The 25,162-nt window shown below is 40.8% G+C and overlaps 1 protein-coding gene across 1 annotated transcript in view; it reads right to left on the reverse strand.

Moving 5' to 3' along the window:
• The window catches only part of shams (glucoside xylosyltransferase 1 shams), an 82,662-nt gene that overhangs the window by 14,736 nt on the left and 42,764 nt on the right, over window positions 1-25,162 (reverse strand). Inside the window, exon 4 of the mRNA XM_067153371.2 lies at window positions 14,466-14,658. Coding sequence (XP_067009472.1) covers window positions 14,466-14,658 — 193 coding nt within the window. The remainder of the gene's footprint in view (window positions 1-14,465; window positions 14,659-25,162) is intronic.

Consider the following 25,162-nt stretch of genomic DNA (forward strand, 5'->3'; position numbering starts at 1 on the left):
TGACTGACTGAATGACTGATAATAGTAAGAAAATAATAATGAAAATCCACTGATTCTCCTGATTTCATAAATGTAAAAAAATCTGATTTCCTTAGTCATATAACTTCAGTTCAGTAACACGATTCGTTTGCCTTTATACACAACCTTCACGTAATCCTTTTGAATTTGTACATACAGTATAACCGAGCTCGATAGCTGCAGTCGCTTAAGTGCGGTCAGTATCCAGTATTCGGGAGATAGTAGGTTCGAACCCCATTGTCGGCAGCCCTGAAAATGGTTTTTCGTGGTTTCCCATTTTCACATCAGGCAAATGCTGAGGCTGTACCTTAATAAAGGCCACGGCCGCTTCCTTCCCACTCCTAGCCCTTTCCTGTCCCATCGTCGCCATAAGACCTGTCTGTGTCGGTGCGACGTAACGCAAAAAAAAAAAAGTACATACAGTATAACCTCCAGTTCAATATTCATCCAACGAAATTGAAGCAATTGCGTGGTTGAGTAAAAGGCACGCTACCAAGAATAATAAATTCAATCACAATTGACAAGTCAAAATCGGAGGCAAAGGTTAGAATATAAAAATGTGAAGAGCTGTGGAAGTCTTTTGAAGAAGTACAAATGAAAATACAGGAGATCACTGATGTAACTGCTGCACAACAGTTCAAGAGAAATAAGAGGGAGAGTGTGAGCTCTTTGAATCTATTTATTTATGTGCAATTACACAAGTGGTCAATTGCAAAATCAACAGGGAGTTCCACAAAATATAACAGAAGAATACAGAAATTACCAGAAATTAAATTATCTGAATTCTACGGCAAATTCAAAAAAGGTTGCTTTTTAAAGAAAGTTTTCAGTCAACTACTCATAATCATACTCAACTCACAAATATTAAAATATATCAATATCTGATTGGTCTTCTGCAGGACGAGGCACACAAAGTCACTAAGTGTTTTACCATTTCAGAAGAAAAAAAAAAAAAAATAGACAAGCGCCTGGAACTTGCTTGTAGATATGTATAATAAATGATAACAGAGACACATCAAGATGAACTTTTCAAGTTTCTGGTAGGTTTTAAAGAGAACAAATCTGAATCACTCAGGCAATTACAATTTCATATTCAAACTCACATGGCTTCACTGAAAGCAAGGAAGCAACCGGTACAATATTGGGATACACTGGTTATTCATTGAGCAAAGAAACAGTTTGATTTTAATGAGCAAAGAGACAGGCAGGAAAGGGTGAAAGGCAACACACTGGACAATTTCTTGAAATTTTTAACTGAACGTTCCCAATCATATATGCTGTTACCTCACAACAAAAGCAAGACGTTGAACACAAAGGCAAATCTGAAGGACAAACAATCTAGTAAGAAAGTTGTTATGATGAACACTCAGGCAACCTGTAATCTGTGTGGTGAAAGTCATTAAATTTTTATTTATACTGTGAAGAATTACTAAAACACTCAGTCGAAGACAGAAGGAAACTGCTCTGAGAAAAAGGGCAGTGTCATAATCGTAAAGCCTCAAAATGCAAGAAATGCAGACTTTTACACAACACACTTTTTTTACATGCAGAAGAAGATAACAAACAGAAACAAAACGTTAACAAAACAAAGTGCCCATAAACCTTTGTGTTGAATCTCAGCATTCACATGCATCTCACAATGTGAGCTCGGCAAAAGAAACAACATCGCAAATACTTTTGTCAATGGCTTTAATTGATGTGAAAGATGCTCATGGAAGAAGAAATGACATGTCAAACCTTACAGGATCCCGTATCTCAGTCGAATCTAATAAAAGAAGGTCTGTATAAAAAGCTTGGTTAACCGAACACAGAGAGAAACACACACAAATCATTAGAGTAGATTGCTCCAAACGGAAACAAAAAGGATTACCACAATACACCTTGCCTCAAGGAATGACAAATTTGAGGTGGAAGCAGAATTTCTGGTTTTGCCAACTATAAGAGGATGACTGCCACAGTTAGAGATCAAGAAAGAAAGTTATTATTCCAAAGGACATTCGCTTGGCAGACCCCACATTCAACAAGCCTGGAGACATATTGACTGGTGCTAGACTTAATTGGAAATCATATAGGTCCACCCAAACATGAAGCTGAAGGACAACCAGCTCTGCAAAACACCTGATTAGACTCGATTATAGGCAGCGAACTTTTCAAGAATAAACAAGGATCAACAACCGCATGCATGAAAATTAGCAAACAATCATCAGATCGAAAAATTCTGGAAACAAAAGGCAATTCCAGAAATTCAGCATTATACATCAGAAGAAAGAATATGTGAAAGACAGTTCACGGACACCGTTCTGTGAGATACAACAGGTAGATTCAACATAAGGCTTCCTATCAAGCTGGGGAATCAAGAAAACAGTACTGAACCGACTAGAATTATTAGTCAAGAGTTAAGCAGGCAACCAGAACTCAAGACTGCTTACACAGATTTCATTGATGAATATAAAAAACGAAGGCATAGAGCTCGATTGAAACAAACCAAAATCAAGATGTACCAAATTCATACTTTATACCCTATCAACCAGTGGTACGGCCAGATAGTGACACCACAACGGTCAGATTGGAGTTTGATGCCTTGGCAAAGACATCGCTCAGGACGTCACTCAATGACAAACTCATGACAGGACGTAATTTACAGTGTGATCTTTTTCACACCGTGCTCAGAGAAGGTGATCAAGTTCTTTAATTTCACCGTTTGTGAATATCATCATTTTCAGGCTCTTTATTTTTAATTTCACCAGTTAGGAATATTAAAATATTCAATATGGTTCCCTTCTGGGAGATTTGTTTATATAAAAACTAAAGGCAGGCAGTTATACAAATGGAGATACTGTTTTTGATCTGTTTTCAAGGAAAGGAATCTGCTGCTTTCATGTTCCTTCAATACTTTTTAAAGGAGCTACTTTGCACAAAGCAAATTGGAAACGTAGAGACCACTTTGCGTTTGACAAATGACATATATGCACCATGCTTATACAATACAACTGATGACACGCTTGACCGTCACATGCATAACAATTATCAACAATACATAATCATCTGACCAGTGAGAAATTGGCTCGGGAACTCCCATCGTCAAGTAATAAAGTAAATCTACAAAAATTAAAATCCCTTGATAACATTTCACCCCCCCTTGAAAAGAGTTCTTTCAATTAACTATTGTAATCTTCTACCTTATAAAAAACTTTAATAGTCTTATCATGCATATTAATACAAAGCTCTACATACATAGATTTTTTTTTTTTATGATTAAAAGAAAGAAATATTGAAATTATATCTTTGATGGCAAATATCACAAAGTTAAAAGTTAAAGAAATCACAGGAAATCTTTAATTCAGTTCTCCTTGTCATCATCCTTTTCAATGGGAAGAGGGCATATCTTCTTGATGCTTTGGGTGAAAGTCCCACTAGCCGTTCGAATGGTTACAACCCTCACCTCACCATCTTGTCCAGGGTGAACTTGTGAACTTTCCACTCTGGAGGTGGCATGTTATTCTCAATTAACAGTACCTTCTCCTTACCCTCCTCCTTCCCTTTTACTTTCCTCAACATTTACCTTAACCCAATTCCTTGACAACACTCTACCCTAGTTCCCTTTCCTCCACATATTTTACAATAGAATCCCTCATCACCTGAGTCTCAACCCCACTCACCTCATCAGATCCCTTCCACTCCTGGTCTCCCTTGTCATCCCTGATGGCTGCAGAACCCACTTCCTCTTCCCTTTCCTCACTCTCATGACCTTGTTCTACATCCCTCTTCATATTCTCTGCTCTATGTTTCCCTTTCCTCTTTCCTTCCCCCTCCACTGTAACACTTCCCTGTTCACTATCTTCCCTCGGCTGTTCTACTTCATAGCAATTCTCTGTCGATACCTCTCCTGAATTCTGCCCCTGACAAGACCCCTTTGCCCTCAATTTGCTTCCCCTTAGAACATTAGGCTACTTGTCTGCAGTACCAAAGAATTGACATCAATATGTCAATCAGTATCGTGCACTTCACACATTTTTTAAATTCCTGCAAGTAATTGTGTCCATCTGATTAGCTGCTTGCTTTACAAGTTTCTGGTATTTCTAGTGAATCTTTTTCCTTTCCAGTGGTTTGGGTTTGCAATTATAAATGAATCTTTGACAATATACTACTCTACAGCATAACTTCAGGAATGATGAAAATTTATTGACTAAAATGCTGGTTAATGTTGCCATCAATATAACTGCTGTGACCTTTAGCTCTGGTTATTGACGTCATGTGCAGAGCCATGAAGGCCCGCTCCACCAAAAAGTTTTGTCTTCAAGTTCTGCTGAAGTGATTTCCCTTTGACAGAATATCAGCTGGATTTTCAGTTGAATAAACATGAATCGAGGTGGTTGCATCATTGGCTTCTTGAACCTTTGCAAACCCGTTTACCATAAATCATTGTAAGTACCTACCGTATTTCACGGCATAATCGTCACACTTTTTATACCAAAATTTTCGAAAAAAATTATACGATGAATATTTAATACCAGTATTTGTATTACTCAAAAAATGTATTTATAACTAAATTGTATTTGATACAAATTTAAGATGCACGTAATACTCGCGTTTATACATCAAAATAATTAAAATAGTCTAAAACAAAATTCATAATTTTTCGCAACAATTCGGCGAACGTTTTTCCAACCTGAAAATAAAAATGAACGTATTAAGTTAATTTGTCATTAATTTGAGTATTAAAGTTAAAATATTACACTTGCAAAAAATTATCGCTTTGTTGTGAAATGCGGACTTACCGGTACGCAATTTATTCCAAATCTTCGGTGTCGCTATCGCAGGTTTCGCTATCTGATGCGCCGTCCTCGCCTCTGTTAATACCAGTATCAGATTCTTCGTCTCCCTGCCACACTGCGTCATCTTCGGAACCGTCTAGTGCATTCGAAATCCCAGTCCTTTTGAAGCTCTTGGAGACTAGTTCAGGTGGTATAAGATCCCAACTCTTCTTCACCCACGAGCATAACAAGTCCAAGGGTGAACGCCTGATATTTCCGGCGGGCGTCAATTGCTGATCGCCGCTCATCATCCACTCGTTGTAAAATCGACGTAAGTGGTCTTTAAAGGGTTTATTAACACATACGTCTAGTAGCTGCAAAGCAGATGTTAGGCCACCAGGAATGACTATCTGTCGTGTCTTATTTGTAGTGAGAATTTGCTTCACTTCGTTCACGAGGTGACCTCGGAAACTATCTAAAACAAGCAGAGCTGGTTGTTTTAGTAGTGCACCAGGTCTTCTATTCCACACAGTTTTAACCCAGTCCAGCATGAGTTCTACGTCCATCCAACCCTTTGGTTGCACTCGTACATGAATTCCACGGGGAAACTGTATATTCTTAGGCATCGTTTTCCTCTTGAAAATGATGTAAGGCAGCAACTTTCTCCTGTCAGCTGTACTGGTTAGCATTGCCGTGCATCGCAACTTCTCACTACCGCTGGTTTTCATTAATACACTCAGTGATCCTTTTAGCGCAATAGTGCTGTTGCGAGGCATATCAAAAAAGATTGAAGTCTGATCGGCATTACCGATTTGAGAAAGCAAGTACGAAGTTTCCTTGCGCAAACGTATGACAAATCGGTGAAAATTTACAATCTTGTCCGTCTTGTCCGTGTAATCAGCAGGCAACTTTTGGCTTAGTGTTGTTCTCCTTCGCACTGACAGATTGTGTCGTCGCATGAACCCCTTAATCCACCCACGAGTCGCCTTAAACTGAGTTACCGGTATGTTGTGTTTGCGCGCTACCTCCTGTGCCTTAATTTGTAACATTTCATATGATACACTGCAGCCATTGTTACGTATTTCACTGACGTACCTAAACACTTCTTCGTCAATTATAGGAAACTTCCCTGTTTTAGGACCTCTAAACGCGCATCTAGAAGGGTTTGTGCTTTTTAGCTTGTTTTTTACTTTCCGCCAGTCACGCACCAACTTTTCACTCACAGAAAATTTTCTTTCTGCAGCTCTGTTCCCGTGCTGTTCAGCGAAGGCAATTACACTTAGCTTGAAGCCCGCAGAATAGTTTCTATATTTACCCATAATTGCTTATAAATGCTTCACACGTTAATGTTTTGCGATATAAATGACTTTCCGTAATTGTTCACTATTAAAACAAATTATTTCTGCAATCACCCAAAACACAAATTAAAAACTTAAATTCTCACGCACACATGTCTACAGTAATCACGTAAATCTGAAACAAATAAATGCATCTGTGATCTGTCCATTCCAGAGCAGCCAATACTGTTAGGCAGCAAGGAAGCATGCAACAATTTATCAGTTTAGCTCGTTGGTTGCGACACACTACTGCGCTTGCGCAAAGCTCGCAAACCGGAGCTCTAGCTAGCGCGGTGTAGATCTACTGTATAGTTGACTGTATTCCGAGACGTCAGTAACAAACATTCATTTTTTTCAATTTCTTTTAAACATACGGTAATTAGGTAAAATATTTCTTCCCAGTTATTGATGATTTTACATTACATTACTGACGAGTTTATAAAATAAAACTTTAATAGCATTGGATAATAATTATCTTGAGTGCTTGGATAAAAGTTTTCATCCCATGCCTGGACACTTATGATGTAGTAGTAAGATAAGAGTCTAGTGATGACAACTGAGACATCGTAAATAATTCGGTTAAATACTTCCGTGGAAATCTGCGTTATCGTCTTGGATTTCACTTCGTGCGCAATAACACAGGAGCCGGCCCCATGGTGTAGGGATAGCGTGCTTGCCTCTTACACGGAGGCCTCGGGTTCAATTCACGGCCGGGTCAGGGAATTTTACCTGTATCTGAGGGCTGGTTCGAGGTCCATTCAACCTACCTAGCCGGTATTTCCTGGCGACGTTGCCGATAAGCGATAACTTACAGCCGTACGTATTTCAAATGGGAACTCATAATATGTAGGTGGTGAATAAATAGTACACTGTCTCGCGACCACGTTGTCAAACTGCCGATAGTCTACCGGTAAGCCATGCGTCGAACATATACCGGTATTATTTATTTATACGTTGTGCAACATGTCGCAAACGTGACTGTGTTGCCAAATTGCCCATAAACCATACACGTATTTAAATTGCGCATTCATGTGCAACTTACGTTGCAGTTCCATTTACCTTTTAACCAGATTAGTGAACAAAATTTGGACATGCAACGATTATGTAATTAAAGGTTTAAAGTCCGATTTTTGTATTGAAAATAAAGGATGCGACGATTATGCCGTGAAATACGGTAGGTGTTAATATAAGAAAAAACCTTCATTGGGGTAATCACGTACATATGATTGTTAATGAACGGTACAGATCTCTGCACATGGTTATGAGGGTATTTAAGGGTTGTAGTAAGGATGTAAAGGAGAGGGCGTATAAGTCTCTGGGAAGACCCCAACTGGAGTATGGTTCCAGTGTATGGGACCCTCACCAAGATTACTTGAATCAAGAACTGGAAAAAATCCACAGAAAAGCAGCTCGATTTGTTCTGGGTGATTTCCGACAAAAGAATAGCATTACAAAAATGTTGCAAAGTTTGGGCTGGGAAGACTAGGGAGAAAGGAAACGAGCTGCTTGATTAAGTGGTATATTTCGAGCTGTCAGTGGAGAGATTGCGTGGGAGGACATCAGTAGATGAATAAGTTTGAGTGGTGTCTTTAAAAGTAGGAAAGATCACAATATGAAGATAAAGTTGGAATTCAAGAGGACAAATTGGGGCAAATATTCGTTTATAAGAAGGGGAGTTAAGGATTGGAATAACTTACCAAGGGAGATGTTCAATAATTTTCCAATTTCTTTGCGATAATTTAAGAAAAGGCTAGGAAAACAACAGATAGGGAATCAGCCACCTGGGGGACTACCCTAAATGCAGTGTTTAATTGGTAAAATTTAAAATGCTTCTGTGTTATAAAATAATGCTCATATTTTCATTTTAAGATTACGGTATTGTTTTTAACAGTGTATTTAACATCATGTATCTGAATGTTTCGGCTATTTATAGACTTCCCTCCAGAAGTTCTAAAACTTGCTGGTCACTGGCTACGTCATTACATTTAGACAGCGATTTGATGTGCTGCACAAGTTGTTTCCTTGCATGATGTCATTCCAACTTGCTTTTGTGGGTCAGCCCGCTCAGGTTTTGTTTATAGAATATCAGCAAAAGGCAATCACAGAGAGATAAGGTGACGTAATTCCGTTACAACATGGGAGACTCGGAAAAATATTGCTCCACTATTAGGTAGTGGAATTTCATCACTCCTAAGAGTAAGGTTAGCTGTTCGGGTCCGTTTATCATTCCCGTGTATAGACATGAAGCTTATAAATAATAATATCATTCCCGTGGTCGTGTGATTTTGTATGGATATTTAAAAAATATTTCCTTCAGTGTCCAGTGCTATTCTTTTTATTGAAACAGTGATTCACCGTAAATGCATGTGTCGTAACGTGCAAAATAATGCCAAAAGAGAAGTCGAGTACAAGGTCGCATCTTCAACAATATGTAGTGGAATTTAAAAGCATTTTCACTACCGATGGAAAAGTATTATTTTGCCAACCGTGTGGTAAAACAGTAAGTGCAGATCAATGTTCTCAAGTAACCCAGCATTTGTCTGGAAATAAGCATACTGCGGCTGCTTCGCGTGTGCATTCGCGACAACTACTAATAGCTGAACCAACTACTTCAAATGCAGGCCCATCTAAATATTCCCAGTATTATTTAGATATGTGCAGAGTATTTGTTTGCGCCAACATTCCTCTTGGCAAAGTTAATAATCTGGGACTGAGAAATTTCCTAACAAAGTACATTAATTTTGAGCTTCCAGACAAATCCACATTAAGAAAAAACTATCTCCCAAAATGTTACGAAGAAACTTTGCAGAGAATTTGGGCAGTAAGTGATAGCAAAAAACTGTTTGTGGCCATTGACGAAACCACTGATTCAAGTGGCAGAAAAGTAGAAAATGTTGTAGTTGGTGTGTTGAAGAATGAAAACCTGCTTGTGAACATTCTTATTTGCTAGCGTGTAAAGAAATGCTTGCTGCAAACCATGTCACTGTAGCTAGGTTATTCAATGAAGCCATGCACTTACTTTGGCCAAAAGGTATAAAATATGACCATGTACGTAGGTGGTTTGAAAAGTTCTCGGAATGTATTAGAATTAAGTATCTTACCTCGGTGGAACTGCTTTTATTTTTCAACATAGTCTCCCTGTAGACTAATGCATTTGGTCAAGCGATGTTCCAATGCCTTGATCCCATCTCAAAAATGAGATTCCTCCAGGCCTGCAAAATACCTTTCCAATTTGGCTGTCAGTTCTTCTCAGTCCACCGAGGAAAATTTTCAGCTTGGGGAATAGATGAAAGTCTGATGGTGCCAAATCAGGTGAATAAGGTGGATATGGCAACAATTCGTACCCCAGTTCATGAAGTTTTGCCATGGCAATAACACTTGTGTGCGGCGGAGCGTTGTCCTGATGAAAGATGACTTTTTTCCTTGCCAAACCAGGCTTTGTTTCGCGTATCTTTTCCTGTAGTTGGTCTAGGAGTTTTGCATAGTATTGCCCCGTAATTGTCTGGCCAGTAGGAAGATAATCTATCACCATAATGCCTTTTGCATCCCTGAAAACTGAGGCCATGACCTTTCCGGCCGAATGCACTGCCTTTGCTTTCTTTGGTGGTGGTGAATCAGCATGTTTCAACTGCTTTGACTGCTGTTTTGTCTCTGGGGTATAGCAGTGGACCCAAGTTTCATCTGTAGTCACAAACCGGCACAAAAAATCTTGTTGGTTGCACTGAAGACGGGCCAGACTTTGTTCGAACATTTCCAATCTGGTGCGTTTATTGTCCAATGTCAAGAGCCGTGGCACCCATCTTACAGATAATTTTTTCATACCCAATTCTTCGGTTAAAATATAATATACCCGTTCAAAAGACATCCCTACAGCTTCAGCATTCTTGCACTTTCAGTCGACGATCCTCCATGACCATTTTATGCACTTTTACGATAAATTCTGGGGTCGTAACACTTTTTGGTCGTCCGCTATGCGGATCATCATCCAAGCTCTCCCGACCAAATTTAAACTTGCTGGTCCACTTGGCAACTGTTGAAAATGAAGGAGCAGAGTCCCCCAGTGTGTTCTGAAAGTCGGCATGAATTTCCTTTGCTTTCATACCTTTCTTTACAAAGTATTTAATCACTACTCGAATCTCAGTTTTTTCCATTGTCACAAATCACTATGCGGGAACAACAACAAAGAGTCGTCACTACCACATTCCTGCAGCTAGAGCACTGACGCGCCACGTGTTCACTCACAAAGGATGTGTGATTATTGTGCAGGAACCTCGTTGCTCTAGCACTGACATCTAGCGGTGATTCTGAGAACTTTTCAAACCGTCCTTGTATTGCTTTTCCTTACTAACAGTGCGGCTTACATGAAAAAGGCAGCCGAAGGTATTTCTGTGAGCTTTCCGAAAATGATACACGTAACTTGCGTTGTTCATGCTCTGCACAGGTTATGTGAAACTATGCGAGCTCAGTATCCTCAAGTGGATAAATTAGTGTCTAATGGCAAAAAAGTCGCCGTAAAAGCACCCTCAAAAATCAATATCTTTAAAGAGAAAAAACCCGGATCTTGTACTTCCTCCCCTGCTTATTGTTATGCGGTGGGGTACCTGGCTTAGCGCTGTGGTATACTACGCAGACAATTTCGAAAGTTTTGCATCCATTGTGAACGCACTAGATAAAAATGACAGGTCGTCAATTGAGATTCTTCAAGAGATACTGAAAGACACCTCTTTGAAAAATGATTTGGTGTTTATATCTGCCAATCTAAGCTTCTTGTGTAAAACTATAGACATACTTGAAAAATCCACTAATGTGTTGTCTGAAACAGTGAAGGACGTGCGCGCTGTTGAAAATAAATTAGATTCACTCCCGGCTTCGCAGGTACAGGGACTGTTAAAGGTCAAATATCAAAATTTGTTCAGAAAAAACAGAGGATTTCAAACAATGTGCCAAATTTTTGTATTAGAGGATGCTCATGTTGGCGAAATTGATGGCGTTAGTGTTGGTGACATTTCTCTCTTTAACTATGCACGTCTGATTTCCTGTGATGAGGAGATATCGTTTTCGCAGCCCAAGGCGTTCTTTAGAGATAATCGGCATGCATTTGTGATGGACAATTTGGAGACGACCTTTGTTGTTCACTGCAATTCTGAGACTACTTCTAGCAACTAATATTCCAGCATGTGATGGGTGAGTACGAACTGGTACCATTTTTTCAAAGACGATAGGTTGCTTACCTTTCAAAAAATAACCATTCATAATGTCTACTCTGGCATATCAAAACTTAATATACCATAGTGCACGTTTCCATACACAGACACCAATTTGCCTTAAGGAGCATGTTTGGTAGTACCATATTCTAATACAAAACATTATACTTATTTACTCCTTGAGCGCGAGTAGTTATGTGATATTTAAAGGAAAATAATTTTAATTTGTTATCACATATTTAAGTTTCTTAGCACATAAAAATTAAATATTTTTCACATTTTGAGCATATAAAAATCTGCTCCCTAGTGATGACCTTCTGAAGCGTGGCCCATTCCTGATTTTTACTATCAGTGCTGACTGGATGACTAGCCAATTTGAGAGTGCATTACTTTTTTTGCAAGTTGCTTTACATTGCACTGACACAGATAGGTCTTATGGCGACGATGGGACAGGGAAGGGCTAGAAGTGGAAAGGAAGCGGCCGTGGCCTTATTTAAGGTACAGCCCCAGCATTTGCCTGGTGTGAAAATGGGAAGCCACGGAAAACCATCTTAAGGGCTGCCGACAGTGGGGTTCGAACCCACTATCTCCCGAATACTCAATACTGGCCGCACTTAAGCGATGAGATTGCATTTCTGTAATCTGTAGCAATGGATTTAATTTGAAGTTTAGAAGTATCAAATTTCTTTCTGGGCAGGTTGTGGATGGATCATTTTGGTTTCCGACAGATACAGATTCTCAACCAGCAAAAAAGGAGCTTATGATCTGTCCAGCAGTCATTGACGTTTCTTGCAGTCCTTGTAACAAGGACATCTTTCTTGTCACATTACCTGGTGACGATATAGTCCAGGATGTGCCAGTGCTTTGAGCGAGGATACATCCAAGGTGTCTTGTAGCGGTTAGGCAGGCAGAACTGAGTATTAGTAATAAAGAGTTCATGTTCAGCACATAAACCAAGGAACAGTAGACCACTGACATTACAGTTGCCAAGTCCATGTTTTCCCATCATATTGTCCCATAATTGGTGATCTTTACCAACTCTGGCGTTGAAATCGCCAAGTAGTAAGAGTTTGTCTCTTGGTGGTACTTTGGTGATGGTAGTGCTCAGCAGGTTGTAAAATTGGTCTTTAGCTTCTACATTAGCATCCAAGGTGGGAGCATATGCGGAGATACGTGTCACAGATTTGGATCCAGAGAATGGGATTCGGAGAGTCATAATTCTTTCGCTAACAGCAGTTGGGAGTTAGCTGATAATCATTCACTAATGTGGTCTTCACAGCGAATCCAACACCATGAATGCAGTGTTCTTCCTCATCTTTTCCCTTCCAGAAGATTGTGTAGCCTGAGCTGAACTCTGTAAGTTTACCTTCGCTGGACAGTCTGGTTTCACTTAAGGCAGCAATATCAATGTTCATTCGTCCAAGCTCATGGGTGACAAGCGCTGTTCTTCTCTCAGGTCTGTTATTGCCTTTCAAATCAAGTAGGGTTTGAACATTCCAGGTTCCTATAATTAAAGTTTTGGTAACCGTCGTTTTTTGACCGCATTAGGTGGGACCCACTGGGTGCAGCCTCCCATCCGGCTGAGAGTGTGACTACCGATGTTTAGCCCATATTTTCTAGGGCCTTGCCCATTCAGGGTGGGCAGCAGTGACCCTAAATAGGCCTACCCAAACACAGATGCAGGACCGAATTCCTGAGTAGTCACGGGGTCTCAGAAAGATGACCATCACACATCTGCTGCCAATGTGCAGGTCCCAACTAGAGGCTTCCAGTTTCACCCGAAAACCTGCCTCCACAATCCTTATCCCATTGTCGTTGGACTTGATGTGAAGGGCGTGACAGCAGGAAAAAGTGCCACAAGCAGGATTTTGTTTAAGGTGGATCGCAGCTTGCAAGGAAGTGACCCACACACTATGATCTCGGAACTATACCCTGCGGCACAAATGAAATGCGACATGCAGGTTCTAGTACTATGACTGCAACGGACTGCTGCAGATTTCAAATAACATAGAGTTGCGCCTTCACAGCCAGTCTGTCTGGCATAACCTCATCCGCCTCCACGACAGATGAGAATCACAAAAAGGAGGTTCCTCCGTCTGTTTTGCCGTTGGGCAAAAGACACAGATGATGGGTTCCAGTGTCATTTCCTACACTGAAGGGACCATCACCCCAGTTAAAGGGGCTCATCCGCCTGAAGCCGTTGGCCGCTATGGGCGGTCGAGTTAATTACCGCCACTCGACACTCGGCATTAGCAGTTTATACAGCTGGTTGCAAAGCCACCTAACCCGCCTCCTTTCCCATTCCGAACTTGGGACCGGACAATGGTGGAGTTAATAATAATAATTATTATTGGGTGAGTTGGCCGTGCGGCTGTGAGCTTGCATTTTTTTTCCAAAGCCCTGCTCACTAGACTTGAGAAACAAACAGACCATCTAATTGGTGAATACCAGGCAGGTTTCCGAAAAGGAAGATCTTGTACAGAACAAATCCTTAATCTAAAAACTATCCTACAAATATGCAAAACCAGACAAACTGTCATTACTTTTGTAGATTTCAAAAAAGCATACGACTCTATAGACCGCCAAACACTTTTCAATACTCTAGAAGAATTTCAAGTGGATAAAGAAACAGGGGCATTAATCAAACATTAACCGGCACTACTTCAAAAGTTAAATTCCTAGGCAAAATGTCTGAGCCTTTTACTATTAACACCGGCGTTCGTCAAGGACACGGATTATCTCTGTTACTGTTCAATCTCGTACCTGAGAAAGTAAACAGGACCTGGGTAAGGGTGGTTTCCCATTTTCACACCTTAATTAAGACCACGGCCGCTTCCTTCCAACTCCTAGCCCTTTCCTATCCTATCGTCGCCATAAGGCCTATCCGTGTCGGTGCGACGTAAAGCCACTAGAAAAAAAATAACAACAACCACAAACTGGAGAGGCATGTTCAGGCACATCAGGTGATTTTTGTACATGACAACTACAGGCTGTTAGATCACTACGGAACTGGAGGGTAATTTACTGATCTGGGGATTTTATAAGTCAGTCATTTCAGCTTTTCCGTTTACAAAATAGGCTACAAATAAAAATATTCACTTTTTGTACATTTCTATATAGAATATAAGGCTGATTAACATATGGATTCATACCCAACTCTCCATAGTATGGATGCCTTGCAAATCTGTTATACCAGCCTGTGTTGGGATCCTCATGTTCTGGTGTTAGAGCTGCAATCTGAGATGAATTCATGAGCTCAAAATGCCGCCATACATCTTCTACAGGTCCCAGGAATAGTGTGTCGGTATCCACATACAGTAATGAGTCGATGTGACTTAGCACTGTCTGTAAATATAACCAACAGTAAGATCAAGTAAATCATAGTCTGAAATTCTCCACAAATATCAAAACTAAAGAGCAATGATCAAGTAAAGAAAAGCATGAAATCAAAGAGCAAGTATTAAGATTCAAAATGAGTTACAATCTTCAAAATATAAAAAGTTATCTGTTAGATTAAAGATGGAACAGATGAAATGTTAAATAATTTTCTGATTTAATGATTAAGAAATGTTATTATACACAAAACCATACATTATCACATTCTTTGCAGATGTTGAGTAATATCAGAGAAACAGCCCTCAGAAATCTGAAATAGTGAATAATAGTGAATCTCACATGACACTTCAGATGATTTCACAATACCTTTCATTTTATAGATAATTTTAGAATGCCTTATCTTCCTGTGTTTGTAACTACCTGAAAAATGAAAATCCACAGCCTGTTTCCAGCCATTCGAACAGGTCAGGGATGGAATGAATGAAGCCCCCATCTAGCAGTGAGGATTTTGTAACTACCTACCAAGGTCCAACTTATTTTAAATCATAAGTTGTAGAATCACAGGGGATAAAGGAAAAATTGTTTCATATCAAGATTAGAAGCAAGTGAATTATTTTCACATTTTTGCAAACATTTCTTATATATTTCATTTCATGTTTCAGAATTTTTCCCAGCTATCTAAAAAAACAAAAAACAAAAAAAAACCTGTACTTTCAAACAGTAGTAGAGCCTTGATTTGCTATTGTCCTTTTCATCATTCAAGTCATCTCCCTGTGTTTTGCTACACAGGAAAGACTCATCCTGTTCTTAAATTTCACCATTGGTTGAGATAAGTATCTTCTGTTGGGTGGCAGTGTGACTCACCGTTTAAGAGTTCAAGGAATTTTGATTGAATGCTTAGATTTTAACTTTCCTCTAAGATAACATCATTAACAAAAGTCATGATATATCTTTCTTGATTTTGTTATCATGGAACTAGTAAGATAAATGTTAGCAATAATAATAATAATAGCTATAATAAATTACATAATGAAAGATAATAAAGAAGCAGAAATGTCTATATTTCAAGCCCATGCAAATATTTGTACTTTTAATTAACAGCTAAAAATATTTTGTGAAACTAATCCTAACTAACAAGTTCTAAGGATACAATCTGCTATAGTGTCCAAGGTTGTCAATTCAAACGATTTTATTTATTCAGACAGACATCACTTCACCTAGGGTGAATGGCCACAAAAATCCTGAATTCTAAATTCACGCATGGTAGGGATCAAGGTCGTGTTTCAAAGCTACATTTCCAGCTGCAGTGAACCACACAGTTGACTAAATGACTAAATGGTAAGATGTGACAACGGAAGTCATGATCCACAGCAACATAATTTATATCAATCAAATCTGTAGATGCTAATTAACAAAAATGCTTGCTTATTTGATGGGTTGTACATTGTACAGTGTCTCTCAAGTGTCTTCATTTTATACTTGGGCCATGTCCCAAAGCTCAAGTCACCATCAGTTATCGAGTTTTAAGGAGACAGATATCTTGATAGATGCAGTATTTTTTATCTGTTTCTTGGAACAGGCTATGGCAAAGTGTGGCTTCCACCGAAGTCTTGGTCATATATATGGCTGTTACCATATGTAAGTTGCTGAGTAATGACCAATGCATCTGAGTGTTATGAAAGTAGGGTCAGTCGTGCTGTAACAATACTTTCTGGCCCAGGAAAGCAAATGAAAGCATGCCTCATCCTGCCCAGTACACCTCATTTTGATGCTGCTATTGATAATCAATTTATATATATAGTGAATATGAAAACCTACAACCTGTTTTCCAGTCAGGGATGGAATGAATGAAGCCCCCATCTTGAGGCGAGGATAGGAATTGTGCCGGCTGCAGAGGCCTGTCGCACTCCTCTGGAGTAATGATTAATGACTGACAAATGAAATGACATGATACTGGAGAGTGTTGCTGGAATGAAAGATGACAGGGAAAACCGGAGTAACTGGAGTAAAACCTGTCCTGCCTCCGCTTTGTCCAGCAGAAATCTCACATGGAGTGACCGGGACTTGAACCACGGTATCCAGCGGTAAGAGGCTGGTGCCCTGCCGCCTAAGCCACGAAAGCCTAATATATATATTTACACTGACTGATTTAGGAGAAACCAGCGCGGCGAGGTATTCCATTTAGTGTGCAAGATGTATAAGAAGTGCTATCCAATTTTTGGCAGAATGTTGTTACACCTATTCCCAAGAAAGCCGGTGCTGACAAGTGTGAAAACTACCGAACCGTTACTGTAGTTTAGTATCTCACACCTGCAAAATCCTAACACGTATTTTTTACAGAAGAATGGAAAGACAAGTTGAAACTGAGTTGGGAGAAGATCAATTTGGCTTCAGAAGAAATGTAGGAATATGTGAAGCAATCCTGACTTTACGTCTGATCTTAGAGGATCGAATAAAGAAGGGCAAGCCCACATACATGGTGTCCGTAGATCTAGAAAAGGCATTTGATAATGTTGGTTGGACCAAGCTATTTGAGATTCTCAAGGTGATCGGGATCAGGCATCAAGAAAGAAGAATTATCTACAATCAATATAAAAATCTGTCTGCAGTGATAAGAATCGAGGGCTATGAAAATGAAGCACCAATCCAGAAAGGAGTGAGGCAAGGCTGCAGTTTGTCCCCACTCCTTTTCAATGTTTATATAGAACAGGCAGTAAAGGAAATCAAAGAAGAATTTGGAAAGGGAATCACAATCCAAGGAGAGGAAATCTAAACCCTGAGATTTGCCGATGATGTTATTTTATCTGAGACTGCAGAAGATCTGGAGAAGTTGCTGAATGGTCTGGACGGAGTCCTGGTGAGGAGTATAAGATCAAAATAAATAACTCCAAAACAAAAGTAATGGAGTGCAGTCGTACAAAATCAGGTGATACAGGAAATATTAGATTAGGAGCTGAAGTCTTAAAGGAAGTGGATGAATATTGTTACTTGGGTAGTAAAATAACTAATGATGGCAGAAGTAGTAAGGACATAAAATGCAGGCTAGCACAAGCAAGGGAGGCCTTTCTTAAGAAAATAAATTTGCTTATTTCGAATATTGATATAAGAATTAGAAAAATGTTTTTGAAGACTTTCGTTTGAAGCATGGCATTGTATGGAAGTGAAACATGGATGATAACTCGCTCAGAAATAAAAAGAATAGAAGCTTTTGAAATGTGGTGTTACAAAAGAATGCTGAAGGTGAGGTGGATAGATCGAAACAAGAATGAAGAGATACTGAATCAAATTGGTGAGAGCAGATCGTTGTAGCTAAATTTGATGAGAAGAAGAGATAGAATGATAGACACATCTTAAGACACCCAGGAACTTGTGCAGTTGGTTATTGAGGGATGTGAAGGGGTTAAGAATGGTAGGGGTAGGCCAAGCAGATTAGAGCAGATGTAGGATGTAGCAGTTATGTAGAAATGAAAAGGTTAGCACATGATAGGGTGGCATGGAGAGCTGCATCAAACCAGGCAATGGACTGATGACTCAAACAACAACAACAACAACATATATTATAGTTGCGGTTACCCTATAATGGCATAATCCTTGGAGGATTCAACCAGATGATGATGATCTAGCGGCGAGGATAGGAAATGTGCTGGTTGCTGAAGCCTGTTGCACTCCTCTGGGGCAATGATTAATGAAATGAAATTATATTGGAGAGTGTTGCTGGAATGAAAGATGACAGGGAAAACTGGAGTACCCGGAGAAAGACCTGTCCCGCCTGCACTTTGTCCAGCACAAATCTCACAAGGAGTGACCAGGATTTGAACCACGGTATCCAGCGGTGAGGGGCCGGCGCGTTGCCGCCTGAGCCATGAAGGCATGGTGATAATAATAATAATAATAATAATAATAATAATAATAATAATAATAATAATAATAATAATAATAATAATATGCTGAATTTTACAACCAGACAGAAATCATTTCCTTCAGTTTTGTATAGCCAGATTTCAAGCATGATGTGCAATATAGCAAGTACATGGCAATATTTATGTCTGTGAGATATCAACATTATGAAGTTACTAGATGAACTAGTGATAATGAATCTGTTAGCACTGACACTTCAGCAAGAACTGAAAATAACACTAATGGGACCAACAATGACATACTTCACAATTCCTACATGTGGTATGTTGACACAAGTGCGATAAACGGATCTCACTTGAAAACAATATTCCCTCACCCATGGGTAACTAATGGAATTATCAAGCTCGAATTATTATTATTTTACGATTATTATTATTATTATTATTATTATTATTATTATTATTATTATTACTTGTATGTATAGCTATGAAGTGTTATATCCATTTAGTATTAGTATTATTATTACATCATATATGTACATACGATATGATCGCACTGTTTGTGAGGTTATATCATGAAACATGTGCTGTACATAAATATTCATGAGTTCAGTTAATTTCAGTTAATGTAAATACCTGTAAATTAATATTATATAACTTATTCTCACCTGTATATATAATTTGTAAACCATAATTGTGAAAAACACTGTAACTTCCAGGCTGGTATAGGTAGACAAGAACGATGGAGAATATTCTATACATAATAATCTATGCATTATGCACTCTCGAATTTTCGAGAAGGTATATTTTGTAATTTAGCTTTCTAGAAGCCTGACCAGGCACATATATAAGGAGGTGGTCTTGATGATAATGACGAGTTATTGTTTAGCAGGAGTTTCACTGGTGAACACGTGTGGTGGTTAACTGACATGCCGATGTAGGCAGTTGGTAGTCAACTGTTTCAACTGTGTTTCAAGGTTGTAATCTCCATGTGCAGTGATTGGCTTTTTTAAAATGGCGGCTTTGTGATGCGAGTGTTTTGTTTGTTACAGCAGTGATTAAGGTTGTGTGTGTTTAATTTGTAAATAGATGTGAATAAAATAATTCTGTACCAACTGACAGCATCTTGTGTGCATCTTTGTGGATACATTCACTGGCGACTGTGACAGGACTATGAGAATCTATTGGCCTTGAAAATGAAGAACGATCAGAGGACCTTGGTGATGTTTGAACAGTTAATTTCCTTGGCTAAGAACATCGAGGCTCAGTTTGGAAAACTTGAGAACATCGAGACACAGTTTGGAAAACTCGAGGAGAACATCGAGGCCCAATTTGTAAAACTCGAGAACATCGGAGCCCAGTTTGGAAAACTCGAGGAGAAAATCGGGGCCCAGTTTGGAAAACTTGAGGAGAAAACCAGGGCCCAGTTCAAGACCGGATTGACATCAGAAGAGGGAGCCGAATACCTGATCGCAGGAGATGGAAGTACGACACAGCCCGCAGTCATGTTCGACCTGCGAGGAAGTTGTGGGAGAATTCGCCTGACGCGACAGTGCCCACCAACTGAGAGCCGACTACCGAGTCCAGCGGCAGGAGAGGACTCAGCGCACCAACGGAATGCCACGGGTATTCGACGCCGAGACCGAACAACCAGAGGATGTGAAGGTGAATGGGCCGTACCTGTATGACACCAAGAGCGAGGCGCTCAACAGCCCCAGTAAGCTCCACGGCACCGTGAACTGTCCAGGGAGAATGTTCAGCGTGGAGCAGAACTATGGGGAGGCTCAGATGATGTCCCAGGAGATGGAGGCAGCAATGGCAATGACACAGCCAGTGGGACCCTCTCTAGGAGACAGAGAATCAATGGGGTCCGAACTGACAACCAACAAACGAGGGTGCCACCTGACAGAACACAAAGGTACAAACGAGGGGAAAGGCAGCGGAGCTTCAAATGCCACATGAAGACCTGTGGATCACCATCACCAGGAACGAAGACACCGTCGACCGGACCCAGTGGACTCACCATGGGAAGGGGGTGGTTCCCGATGGAACCGCCGGGCTGCGAATTGTGGATTTTGACAGTGCAAACAGGAGGGCTATGTGACTGAGGTAGTCTGTGTGTAGTTAAATGATGAGGACCAAGAGAGTATGACAAAGTGTGGAATTTGTTTCAAGTTATAGGGGGGATATTCGGCGGGCGTGGCAGTGCCCACCAACTGAGAGCCGACTACCGAGTCCAGCTGCAGGAGAGAACTCAGCGCACCAACGGAATGCCGCGGGTATTTGACGCCGAGACCGAACAACCAGACGACGCGACGGTGAATGGGCTGTACCAGTGTGACACCAAGAGCGAGGTGCTTGATAGCTGCAGTAAGCTCCATGGCACCGTGAACTGTCCAGGGAGGATGTTCAGCGTGGAGCAGAACTATGGGGAGGCTCAGACAATATCCCAGGAGATGGAGGCAGCAATGGCAACGACACAGCCAGTGGGACCCCCTCTAGGAGACGGAGAACCAATGGAGTCTGAACCGACAACCAACAAACGAGGGTCCCGCCAGACAGAACACAAAGGTACGAACAAGGGGAAAGCCAGCAGAGCTTCAAATGCCACGCGAGGACCTGTGGATCACCATCACCAGGAACAAAGACACCGTCGACCGGACCCAGCGGACCCACCATGGGAAGGTGCTGGTCCTCGACGGAACCGCCGGGCTGTGAACTGTCTACTTCGACAGCGCCAACAGGAGGGCTGTGTAACTGAGGTAGTCTGTGTGTAGTTAAATGGTGAGGATCAAGAGAGTATGACAAAGTGTGGAAATTGTTTCAAGTTATAGGGGGGATATTGACACAAGTGCGATAAATGGATATAACTTGAAAACAATATTCTCTCACCCAAGGGTAACTAATGCAAATATTGAGCTTGAATTATTATTATTATTATTATTATTATTATTATTATTATTATTATACGATTATTATTATTAATAATATTACTTGTATGTACGGCTATGAAGTGTTACATCCAGTTAGTATTTGTATTATTATTACGATACCACTACACTGTTTCTGAGGATATGTCATGAAACGTGCTGTACATAAATATTTATATGAGTTCAGTTAATGTAAATACCTGTAAATTAATATTATAATTTATTCTTACATGTACATATGATTTGTAATCCATAATTGTGAAACACACTGTAACTTCCAGAATGGTAATATGCACTAGAACGATGGAGAATACAGTATTCTGTACATTATAAACTATGTATTAGGCACTCTAGAATTTTCAAGGAGGTAGTTTTTATTGTAATGTAGCTTTCTGGAAGCCTGGCCAGAACATATATAAGGAGACGATCTTGATGGTGCAGAGAGTTATTGTTCAGTAGAGTTATGGTATAGCAAGAATATTTATCTCGTGAGACATGCAACAGTTGCAGTCTCCATACTGAAGGGACAGTCCGTTGTTTTTAAAATGGCAGCTTTGTGATGTGATTGTTTTGTTTGTGACAGCAGCGATTAAGGTTATGTGTGTGTTTAATTTGTAAACAGATGTGAATAAAATAATTGTACCAACTGACATCTCGTGTGCATCTTTGTGGATATGTTAATGTGAACCTGATCATTCATATACAGTACATAATGGACACAAACCTTTTCGTAGGTGGAAAAGGCCTTGTTCAGGAGTGTACACAATATGAATATAAATCTACAAGTGATTTTGATGGGGTGAACGTTCCTTTTTTTTTTTTTTTTTGCAAGCTGCTTTACGTTGCCCCGACACGGATAGGTCTTATGGCGACGATGGGACAGGAAGGGGCTAGGAATGGGAAGGAAGCGGCCGTGGCCTTAATTAAGGTACAGCCTCAGCATTTGCCTGGTGTGAAAATGGGAAACCACGGAAAACCATCTTCAGGGCTGCCGACAGTGGGGCTCGAACCCACAATCTCCCGAATACTGGATACTGGCCGCACTTAAGTGACTGCAGCTATCGAGCTCGGTGAACGTTCCTTATGGGGATCACTGTAAGTACCTAGATGTTAATATAAGCAAAGATCCTTATTGGGGTAATCACATAAATGGGATTGTAAATAGAGGGTACAGGTCTCTGCACATGGTTATGAGGGTGTTTTGGGGTTGTAGTAAGGATATAAAGGAGAGGGCAAACAGTCTCTGGTAAGACCCCAACCAGATCATGGTTCGAGTGTATGGGACCTTCACCAGGATTACTTGATTCAAGAACTGGAGAAAATCCAAAGAAAAGCAACTCGATTTGTTCTGGGTGATTTCTGACAAAAGAGTAGTGTTACAAAAATGTTCCAAAGTTTGGGCTGGGAAGACTTGGGAGAAAGAAGATGAGCTGCTCGACTAAGTGGTATGTTACAAGTAACAAATCTCATGTAGAAAGTAGAAAGGTTAGTCAATCAGACGCAACCGGAACAGATAGATCCAACTAACATCAGACTGGATGAACAATATTTCTAAACTATTCCAAGGTAGCACGACGAAACAACAGGAACAGTAGTCTAATAAGAACGGCATAAAGAATCCAGGAAGCATTTTGTTAGGGGAGCAGCTGCCTGTGAAGGATTTTTGACAAAATTTCAACACACACGACGTTTAACCCATAATTATACTAAATTCCTTAAAAAATAGTATCATCCAACCTCGCTTCTTTCCACATAGGATATTCTAGCTTTGCATGATTGACAGCAAACCAACGTTCTGGTTTGTTGCTGCCAAACATACGGCATAGGTGATTAAAAAGCACCTTAGGATGAACAAACTTTTTACAAACTTTATTAATGATTCATCCAATAATTGATGGAGATCCAATTTTCGCATTGGACAATTTTAGTTAAATGAAGATAATTTTTAATGTACACTGACTGACAGTGACAATGCAACACCAAGGAGGAGTGGTTCGAAAGGGATGAAAGTTGGGGAAAAAACAGAGACGGCACGGACGAATAATTGATGTTTATTTCAAACCGATATGCAGGTTACACAATGCGCACGGCATCGACTCAGTAGGATGTAGGACCACCGCGAGCGGCGATGCACGCAGAAACACGTCGAGGTACAGAGTCAATAAGAGTGCGGATGGTGTCCTGAGGGATGGTTCTCCATTCTCTGTCAACCATTTGCCACAGTTGGTCGTCCGTACGAGGCTGGGGCAGAGTTTGCAAATGGCGTCCAATGAGATCCCACACGTGTTCGATTGGTGAGAGATCCGGAGAGTACGCTGGCCACAGAAGCATCTGTACACCTCATAGAGCCTGTTGGGAGAGTAGTATGTGGGCGGGCATTATCCTGCTGAAACAGAGCATTGGGCAGCCCCTGAAGGTACGGGAGTGCCACCGGCCGCAGCACATGCTGCACATAGCGGTGGGCATTTAACGTGCCTTGAATACGCACTAGAGGTGACGTGGAATCATACGCAATAGCGCCCCAAACCATGATGCCGCGTTGTCTAGCGGTAGGGCGCTCCACAGTTACTGCCGGATTTGACCTTTCTCCACGCCGACGCCACACTCGTCTGCGGTGACTATCACTGACAGAACAGAAGCGTGACTCATCGGAGAACACGACGTTCCGCCATTCCCTCATCCAAGTCGCTCTAGCCCGGCACCATGCCAGGCGTGCACGTCTATGCTGTGGAGTCAATGTTAGTCTTCTGAGTGGACGCCGGGAGTGCAGGCCTCCTTCAACCAATCGACGGGAAATTGTTCTGGTCGATATTGGAACAGCCAGGGTGTCTTGCACATGCTGAAGAATGGCGGTTGACGTGGCGTGCGGGGCTGCCACCGCTTGGCGGCGGATGCGCCGATCCTCGCGTGCTGACGTCACTCGGGCTGCGCCTGGACCCCTCGCACGTGCCACATGTCCCTGCACCAACCATCTTCGCCACAAGCGCTGCACCGTGGACACATCCCTATGGGTATCGGCTGCGATTTGACGAAGCGACCAACCTGCCCTTCTCAGCCCGATCGCCATACCCCTCGTAAAGTCGTCTGTCTGCTGGAAATGCCTCCGTTGACGGCGGCCTGGCATTCTTAGCTATACACGTGTCCTGTGGCACACGACAACACGTTCTACAATGACTGTCGGCTGAGAAATCACGGTACGAAGTGGGCCATTCGCCAACGCCGTGTCCCATTTATCGTTCGCTACGTGCGCAGCACAGCGGCGCATTTCACATCATGAGCATACCTCGGTGACGTCAGTCTACCCTGCAACTGGCATAAAGTTCTGACCACTCCTTCTTGGTGTTGCATTTGCTCTGTGAGTCAGTGTATTCATGTCACAAATTTTGGTTTCATTCAACGTACAAATTTTAAACCTATGTACACAGCATCTAAAGAAAAACGCTCTGACAATTTTTGTTTTTTAGAATAAGATCATTTTGTATAGTATTAAGTTTAAATGTTTAACTCAAACAAGGCTTTGGACTTGTCCTTAAGATTGCCAATAGGCTGAAGATGCCCAAAAAGGGCAAAATATGTACCTAAAATGTGTACGTAATTCATGTTGAATTTAATCACCATAAACTGTGAATTGTATTGAATAGGTGGATACAGTAAATTTTATTCTTGAAAGAATTTTACTTACGTGGTATGTTCCGAGCTGTCAGTGGAGAGATGGTGTGGAATGAC

Source organism: Anabrus simplex, chromosome 1 (genome assembly GCF_040414725.1).
Source record: "Anabrus simplex isolate iqAnaSimp1 chromosome 1, ASM4041472v1, whole genome shotgun sequence".
NCBI lineage: Eukaryota > Metazoa > Arthropoda > Insecta > Orthoptera > Tettigoniidae > Anabrus > Anabrus simplex.